Source organism: Halyomorpha halys, unplaced genomic scaffold (genome assembly GCF_000696795.3).
Source record: "Halyomorpha halys isolate HHAL.00 unplaced genomic scaffold, Hhal_1.1 Scaffold1060.1, whole genome shotgun sequence".
In the NCBI taxonomy this organism is placed as follows: Eukaryota; Metazoa; Arthropoda; class Insecta; order Hemiptera; family Pentatomidae; genus Halyomorpha; species Halyomorpha halys.
Window position 1 is genome coordinate 228,848 of NW_027113580.1, and position 10,140 is coordinate 238,987.

Consider the following 10,140-nt stretch of genomic DNA (forward strand, 5'->3'; position numbering starts at 1 on the left):
TATATAAAAAAAATAATAATAGTGAAATCTTGCAGATCTGTTTCAAAAATAATAAGTGTTCTTATTGTCTAATAAACAACCTTAACTAAGAAAATTATTAGAATTTTTTTTATAAACTGACCATCAGCAATAGATGTAGTATTCTTAGTAAATGAAGTGCAATTTAGAATATACTTACATAGATGTTTTAACATTTCTATTCTCTGGGGAACCAAATCCAGGTTTGAGGTGAAGAGTTGACCAAAGATAGTCGTGGGGTGCGGCCAGCAGAAAAAACACAAATAAACAAAAGAATATTTATTTGTGACGACGTTTCGACCTGATTTTCAGGTTTTCATCAGGTCTTAGTAGGGGTATTCAAGATGTGTAAAATGTAAAATGTTTTACCACGTTAAATGTTATAAGTGTAGAATTGTGAGCAGCCTAATTTCAAGTCATGTTTAAGGTTAACTGCATAAGAACTCCTACCGGATTTCCTGAGCAACTTGTTTTATAAATAACCTTTCATTCCAAAACTACATATTATGGTTTACTTCTAAGTTTTGATTATAGTAATTTATTATATCATGCTTCAAGTGAGTGAAAAGCAAAAGTTGTGTAAAAGTTTAGCTACCGAGTGCCTTGTTGATCTTCTGATTGTGAGGAAGAGAATCAAGATGAGCTAATTGACAACAGTCTTTGCCTTATTATTATTATTGTCATTCATTGTTTTATTAGTGTTAAAAACATACAAAACAATACTAATACACAATCAAAGCACAAAATACGAGCAAGTAACGGGGGTGTTATTGTGTTAAATGTAAAATGTTTTATCATGCTAGATGTTATAAGTATAGGATTGTGAGCAGCCATATTAAAAGTAATGTTTATTGTTAAATGCATAAGAGCTCCTTGCGAATTTTCGGAGTATCTTGGGTTACAACCTTTCCTTCCACTTCACGTTATTGTTCACTATTAAGTTTTTACTAAAGTAATTACAATTATTAAAGTTATTACTACATAAAGTTATTATTACAACATGTCTCAATTGAATGAAAAGTAGTAGTTGTGTAAAAGTTTGGCTTCTTGTTGAGAAACAGAATCAAGATGTGCTGATTGACAACTGTCACTTTACACAATTACACTCTTATTATTGTCATCTATTGTTTTATGAGTTTTTAAAATATTCATAACAATACTAACACAATCGAAACACAAACTACGAGCACTAGTTTAAGTAACCTAACACTACAACAAACAAAAAGGTGACGAGCTCAGGTGGTCTGTTCCGTGATGTCATTCTTCATTTAACAGACCTAGTAACAGATTCTCTACCATGTTACATGTTATATCGTTTAAATATGGTAAAAGAAGGAAATATTTCTCCATTTAACATACGTTTTTCCATTTAACACACTTTAACATGTTAAACTAAATATCATGTATGCCCCTGGTATATACTTTTATATATAGGCTAAGTTTATACTTTCTTTCTCTCGTATCTTATATTTCTTACTTTATTAATTTCCTATTTACCATATATTTCTTCTTCTCCCTTGTTCTTTCTTTATGATAATTTTTTTTACATACAAAATAAATTTCACTTAACTATTTAAATTTAATAAATTTAAATAACGGTTTATTCTAATTCTAGTTATTTTTTATAAAATGATAATTTTTTTTACATACGCTCCATTCTTAATTTAACTGAATTTTGTACTCATCTGTATAACTAAGTAGGTTTTTTATTTTACTCATCAATATATCTTTCTTACTCACTGTATCATTTAGGTCAAATATTCTTTTATTTATTTGTGTTTTTTCTGGTGATCGCACACCCCGACACTCTTCTCTTAAAATCCTGGTTTGTTGCCAAAACTTCAGCTAACAATAAAGCGATTCTAGGCAAGTTTAAACTTTCTGATTTCATGAAACATTTAAATGATGATATTTAACAAGAAAATACGTTAAAATTTGAAAACAGATAAATTAGTGTTGTTTAATTATGTCTAAATGACATCACAAATGAAACCATCATGATGGCGAGCGTTTTCCTTCTCCCACCACATTCTCAGTCGTTCTCAGTGCTCCATTTTGACAGGGTGTTATCCTTACGATTATTGTAACTTTTGATCAATTTTCTTAATATATCTCCCTTTTTTACATATCACTGTACCTCGCCAATACGATATCTAATTCACCTATCTGTTCTACCTTTTAAATCTACTTCTTTATCATATTTATAATTAATTTTAATGAGTAGTCTCCTATAATTTATGTGTCTAGATCTATATTGAGAACTTCTGTCACACATGGTTATATTTATTAGTAATTTGTTTCCAGTCTACCTAACTGCATATTTACTTATATTATTATTAATTATTTTCTATATATATACCTCATAAACATAACATTTGTTTTTAAATGTTTTTTTATTTTTTATTTTAATGTTCTATTAATTCTAAAATGTATTTTGTTTTTCATTTAGCCCTGACGAAACCCTGCAAAGTGGGGCAAAACATTGGTTTACAGTAAATAGTTTTCTTTTTCGTTTATTGACCACAACCCGTACTATCTTCCTACAATCTACTTCATACGGTCAACTATTCTATTCCAATATGTATAAATAAAATATGTCATATATTACATAGTAATTTGTTTTGAAATTATTATATATATAAAGTAAATTATCTTGTATATATTTGGCATTTTTTAATAAATGAAAATTATAGCCTTAGTTATTAGCTGTTCCAGTGGAAGTTGTGTGTCCCAGTGAGTGTGGAGGAAACAGGGTATGTTTGAGTGACTCAGTATGACTAACCATCCAGAGCTTGGTCTACTCACCACCTAACCATCTCAAGGTTGATTTTTCCATTCTGACATTGATATTCCACGGAAAAAGTGAGAAAGGAAAATTCTTATTATAAAGAATTTATTTTTAAAAAATCTTTTATAAGTCGATGGTATACATTGTGTAATAAAACCGTAAATATGTCTTTTAAATTTTTTTCTATTGGTGCCTGATATTATTATTATATTAATTTTTTTTTTAATAATTTATTTATTGATATTTACAACTGTATACATATATACACATCAAGTAAGTTTGCTGTAAGTTATATTGTGACATGATACAAACATGTGGAAAATCTACCCATTGATAGAACTCCAAAAACACTTCTAAAGGAGAAGATCTCTAGACCATCTTCTTTTCAGACCCCTAGGAGGATTATTAGGTAGTGAAGGAGAAGCCAGGTTAGAAACGAGTTGGTTTGGGTGGTCGGGAAGTTTATTATGGAAGGATTGGTATCTGGTTCTGGCCAAATCGGCAACATAGGGGAAATTGAGGTCCTGATGGATGATTTGATTCGTGACAAAGTAAGGAGCATTAAGGATTTTGGACTGTAAGGATTAGATTCGAGAGGAGTTAGATGGTATATTAAAAATAAATTCATAAAGTAAATTACTATAAGAGATTACTGACTCCCTTGCAGTATACTTTAATAATGTTCATATATAAGTATACGTTAGTAAATATGTAATTAAGGAATTCATAGTGGGAAAACTATATCCCAGAAACCATGATATGTACAGATGTCAATTACCAATAAAATTAAAGCTAGTTTAATTTCCTATAAAGTAATTTATGACGTTTATCTTCGAAGGAGTAGTATTTTTCATGATATTTGGTCAAATTAGTTAATTTCTAATTGTTCAGTCAAAATTACATCAACAAAATCCATATTTAGATGCAAATATCATAAAAATTACTACCCATATAGAAATAAAGGTTATATAAACTACTTTATAGTACATTAAATTATCTTTAATTTGATTACTAGCAGACATTTGTACGTCCAATAGTTCCTGAGAAATAGTTTCTCATAAATGAAAAAATTTGTCCAAACAACTATAAATCAACATTTTGAAAAATATCATAAAAACTACTTTATAACACATTAAAATAGCTTTAATCATCTAAACATATCATGATTCCTGAGATAATGACTCTACTAGTTTTAATATTTTAGAAAGTTAACTTTAATTTAAATGATGTTTTATTAAGGTTTCTAGTGTTGTTGGTAGTTTCGAAGATATGGAGCTCTGAATGAAATATTAATTTTTATTTAACATTTTGAAATAACAACCATTTTGTATTCCCGTAACTATATAGGCAGACTCATAACTTTTTTAAATTTATTTATTGATATTTACAACCGTACATAAATACAGCAAGTAAATTTGAGGAAATCGTAATGGTATGGTAGAAGGATATAGAGAAATTACCCAATGGTAGCACTCTAAAAACATTTTTACAATATAAGGTCTCGAGGCCATTTTCTTTTCTGACGACTAGAAGAATTGGTATCTGGTTCGGACTAGATCGGTTACAAATGGATCATTAAGATCTTTATGGATGATTTTATTAGTGACAAAGTAGGGAGCATTTAGGATCTTACGAAAGATTTTGGACTGTAAGGATTGGCTACGAGAGGAATTCGAAGGTTTAGTGGAGCCACAAAGCTCAACGCTGTATGTCCAGATAGGCCTTATAATTGTCATGTAAATCAGTCTTTAGTAATGAATTGGAAGTTTGGACCGTTTGTCTAGTAAGTGCTGTAATAGTCGAAATCGACGTGCAGTTTCCTGTCTTTTCAGTCTTGTGTGAGGATTCCAGACTAGTCGTTTGTCCAGATGTAGTCCAAGGTAGCGGATCTGTTCAACAGGGGTAAGGGCAAAATTATTGAAGAATACTGCAGGACAGTCAGTAGGTTTACGACGTAGGGAAAAGGTAATTTGATGGGATTTATTTTAATCCTCCAATTACAACACCATTCTTCGAGGGCTTTGTTATGGGATTGAAGAGTTTGGGATACAATTAGAGGGTTATTATTAACAGCGAGCACACATGTGTTATCCTCATAAATTTTGAATAGTAATTTTCGTACTTTTCATTAAAGTTATAAAAAATTCGGGAGAAGAAGCTAATTTTTTTTCTATCGGTCCCTTGTACTAATATGGTTCCTCTCTCTTTCTCCCTTTTCATTTCTTGAGCCTACCCAATATCTAACAGAATCGTGAATCCCTATTGATCCCGGGTTGATCCGTGGATGCACGACGCTAATATTCATGACTGTCGTGCTATTCTCGAGCTAAGACAGTTACAGCGACAGTACAGAGTGCTAAGAAGACTGTCCTTCACTACCTCCTCAGTCTTCTGGTGCACGATAATGCAGGAGTCGTGATTGTTGCGAGATGTCTTAATAGAATTGTGTTAGCTTGTGAGAGTAACATCTTCCAATGTCGTAATTAGAAGAGTTATATCCCCATCGCTAAAAACGCTTCTCATGTCCTACTATTTTTTATTTATTTGTTTTAATATGCGGACCTGTCGATTTGTGTGTTTTGACTTATTTATTCATTAAATTATTTTATTTTATTAGTATTATTGTTTTTATTTATTTATATATATATTTTTTTATAACTTCTTTATACTTAACTTCAAGTGCTTCTTGTAACCGGCTTTTTATTATATTTTCCTTTGAATCTATGTGTTAGTCTTATTTTCATAAAATGTATCTATTTGTTTGTTTTTGGTAAACTGATCTACTGCTGTGACTATAAATGATGGTCTGATCTCACATTGCCGTCTAATAGTGAATTTGTTTAATGGGTCACTGAAGAGGATCTAGGAGGGTGCATTCCGGAGAGCGACTTTGTTGAAAAAATTATGAAGTGGTGAAATTGGAGAAGCAGAAATGGGAAAGAAAAAAGGAATGAATTGAAATATTTGTATTTGGTGTATGGACCGAAAGTGATTGTAAAAGGAACCTGTGGGAAAAAAAAATTCTTTTCTTTATTTCTTATTATATCATTTAATTATATGTAATTTATATATGTCCGATTACGGATTGATAAGTATGCTGTGTGATATTGCAACCTGATGTATTTAGGCAGCATAGATGAATAAAGTATTTCTCTCTCTCTCAAAACCATTATTTTCTTTCAAGTTTCAGAGACGAAACAACATAAACATCTATTATGAACAACTTGATTTCGGTTCTTTGTGTTTTTTTATTAACTATTTAATATTAAATATAGCGGTGGACATTGCCTCGTCTTCTTTGGAGCGCGGAATGTACTGCGCGGGAGTCTTTTCGATATAGAGCAGGCTTTTGATCGAGTCTGCCACCCGGGACTGCTTTACAAACTCCGTAAATTCCTACCTCCTACATATTTTCTCATCATCCGTTCCTTTCTTACTAATAGATTATTTCAACTAAACCACAATGGTTCCTATTCATCCCTCTATTTTCAATCCGCTGGTGTTCCTCAAGGTAGTATTCTCGTCCGATCCTCTACACCGTCTATACAGCTGGCATCCCAACAACTCCTAACATTATCCTTACCCCGTATGCTGATGATACATGTCTATTGTTTATGAGTTCTACTACTGGGTAGTTTCTCTACATGCTGTATCATATCATTATGATCAAATTTATTTGTTGTATTTTTTATACAGTTGTATATATCAATAAATAAATAAAATATTAAATATGAATCATAAAACTGAGGAAAAGATCTTATTGATCAGATTAGACCCACATCCTTAAATATAAATTTATAATTGCAACAAAAAAACACCACAGCTATGTTCTGTATTTATATTTATTTCACAATTTTGTTCAAGTCATATTCTGTTGTGTGGTAAAAAAAGAAAAAAGTGACATATTTACTCAAAATAATTTATAATTTATAAAAATTGATGAAGTAAAATGTATGTATTATAGACATAAGGAAGCAGTAAGAGACTGGATATCATTATAATAATATGGTAATAAATACAAAATTTGACTAATATTTAAATAATAATTGTTAAATAGGTTTTTATTATTATATTTTTGTTGCATTGTTTTTCAATTTGTTGAAGTACCCTGGGCATGGAAGAGGACACCAAAACGTCGGTGTAATGTAAATAATTTTAAAATTAATAAAAATAATTGGAAAAAAGAAAATCACTAAATATTCATATGATTAAAAATATATATAAAAGCTCTGAGAAAAACAACCTAGAAAAAAAGAAAATTTTAAATAAGTTATCACTTATCGCTATACTTCCTGGACTTGTATGTTTTAAAAAAGATTTTAATATATTGGTTGGAATGAAGTTGTAAATGTACAAGAATGGCTAAGATAATAGGCCAATATAAAAAAATATAAAAATTATATAAAATAGGTATAGAATAATACTGAGTTGTTTTTGTAATTTATATATAAATTTTACATCATGAAATATTTGATAAATGCGATTCATAAGGTTTTTTTTTTTAGTCGTCATTATGATTGATACTAGAAATAACAATCGTAAAAATTATGTTTCTCTAATGATCTAAAAAAAAAAAAAAAAAGACGTATACATTATACATTACATTATTTGTTTCATATATTATCACTAGATATTACTATTCCATTTGGAATATGTATAAGATGTGTTAATACTTATTTACTTTGTAGGAATATGGTCCAGATAGAGGTCAATAAAGGTATCAAAATAATAAAGGAGAATTGTATATTGTTAACCAACGTTTCGCCCCACTTTGCAGGGTTCCTTTAGGGCTGTAAGAATGTAGTTCTACGACTGAGTTGGTCTGTGCTAATTAAAAGCAATGATTGAAGTGCCACCGCTCGGTGGTTCCTTCTTAAGATTTATTAATTACTGTTCTTTTAAAAATGTTTTTTATTTATTACATAATAATGGTGTCTTATCCCTCCTATATCAGTTTTTTTTTATTATATTTTTATTGCCTTTACAATAAATAATACCTTCAGTACATTTCATGTAAGATCATATTGACATGATACAGACATGTAGAGAAACTATCCATTGGTAGCACTCTAATGACGTTTTTACATTAGAAGGTCTCGTGGCCATCTTCTTTTCAGAGGATTGTCCGGAATGAAAGAGGAAGGAAGATTAGAAATTAGTGGGTTTAGGAGTTTATAATGGAAGGATTGATATCTGGTTCAGGCTAGATCGGTTACAAATGGCAAATTTTAGAATCTAGAAAGGTTTTAATGGATGATTTTATTTCTGACAAAGTAAGGAGTATTGAGGATTTTAATGATTGGATATGAGAGGAATTCCAAGGTTTATTAGAGCCCAGCAGCTCAACTCAGTATGTCCAGATTGGCCTCATTACAGTCATATTGATCAGTATTTTTTAATGAATTGGAAGCTTAGACCGTTTGTCTAGTAAGTGTTGGTAGTAGTCGGAATCGACGTGCAGTTTCTTGTCTTTTCAGTCTTCTGTGAGGATTCCAAGTTAGTCCAGATCTTCTACCTTAGTCTAAGGTAGCGGATCTGTTCTACAGGGGTAAGAGCAACATTAACAAAGGCGTCTGTAGGGCAGATTTGTTGGGATTTGCTTTGATCCTCTAATTTCGGCACTATTCTTCTAGGTTTGTGATATGGGATTGGACAGTTTGGGGTGCAATAAAAGGGTTAATATTGACTGCAGACACACATATGTTATCGGCATACGTGGTGAGGACAGTTTTAGGATTTGTTGGGATGTCAGCGGTATAGACTGTGTAGATGATGGGACCGAGGAACACTAGCGAACTGAGTGAAGAGAGATGAGTAAGAATAGTTATGGTTTACTTTGAATAACCTGTCAGTGAGAAAGGAACGGATAATGAGCAAGTTTGTAAAAGCAGTCCCGGGAGCCAGAATCTATCAAAAGCCTGTACTATATACAAAAAGACATTCCGCGCCCCAAAGAAGACGAGACATCAACCACAGAATGAAATTGCTGAATAGTGTAATAGGGATTTCGCAATCCAACATGTGATCTGGGATTATATGATTGGAATCTAGGTAGGTGTAACTACGTCTTTTATGATTTATATTCTTCTTCCTTTACTGGCACAACAGGCGCCATAAGTTGTCGCAGATCCCGCCTCACAGCATCCCTCCATCGGCCCTTCGGCCTACCACGTTGCCGCACACCATCCGGAACGTAGCTGTACAGTTTATGTGCCACTCTCCCTCATCTTCATTACATGGCCAAGCCATTTAAGCCTCTATATTCTTATGTACGCGGAGATGCTACATTCCTAATAAAGCCCAAAAAGTTTTCCAACCATTTTTTCTTCTTCGCCAATTACCATTCTCGCATACGGGCTCTGAGATTCTCCTCAGAATTACTCTTTCAAACCTGTCTAGCAGGTTAATGCTTTTATTACTTAGCGTCTAAGTTTCTCCACCGTGTGTGACGACTGGCCTTATAACATTTTGTACAGGGTGAACTTGGTGGTACGACTAACAAGTCTGCTTTTAATTAGCCTTACAATAAAGAAATAAGCTCTATTTCCAGCAGCGATACTGCTTTTAACTTCTTCTTCTTCATCCTGGTTCTCGTTGATAATAGAGCCAAGGTAAGTAAAACTTCTTACCACTTGCAAATTATAGGGGACCATTTCCAGGCCCATTCCTCTGGTCCAGAGGCTTCTTACCCAACAGCATAATCTTGGTTTTTTCCTCATTAATATGCCGCCCATCCTTTTCGCTTCGACATCCATTGCTTTGAAAGCAGTCTTAATGCTCTGCAGGGATCTACCGTTGATGACGACGTCGTCTGCATAGGGCAGAACTTGGGTCATCTTTGTAAATATTGTTCCTTCCTGACTTATTCCTGCTCTATTTATGATTGCTTGTAGAGCGATATAAAACAGGAGAGGGGCTATTGGGTCACCCTGCCTTAGGCCACATTCAACTTCAAAAGGCTCTGATAATCCACAGGATTTTACTTGGCAGGTTGTGTTCACCATTGTGCATTTTACTAAACGGGTGAGTTTACTAAGAAGGCCTAGTTCATGCATAGCCACTATGAGCTCACTCCTTATGATTTATCATAGGCAGCCTGAAAGTCAATGAATAGCATCAAAGTTGTCTGCTGATGTTCCTTCATCTTCTCAGAGATTTGCCTCGGGGCGAAGATTTGATCAATAGTAGACCTATTGACCCGGAACCCACCTTGATAATCACCCAGTATCTGCAACTGCAAACTAATCCCTCGATAGTTGCTGCATATCGTTGAATCCCCCTTCTTCTTGTATGTAGGCACTACTACCGCCTCATTCCACTCCTTGGGTATGGTT

General features: G+C 32.6%; 1 protein-coding gene across 1 annotated transcript; it reads right to left on the reverse strand.

The window, feature by feature from the left end:
• Positions 1–9,264: 9,264 nt before the first annotated feature.
• LOC136796672 (uncharacterized) lies at positions 9,265–9,810 on the reverse strand. The gene has a single exon (XM_067051003.1). The coding sequence runs from the start codon at positions 9,808–9,810 to the stop codon at positions 9,265–9,267; it is 546 nt and encodes a 181-aa protein (XP_066907104.1).
• Positions 9,811–10,140: the final 330 nt, after the last annotated feature.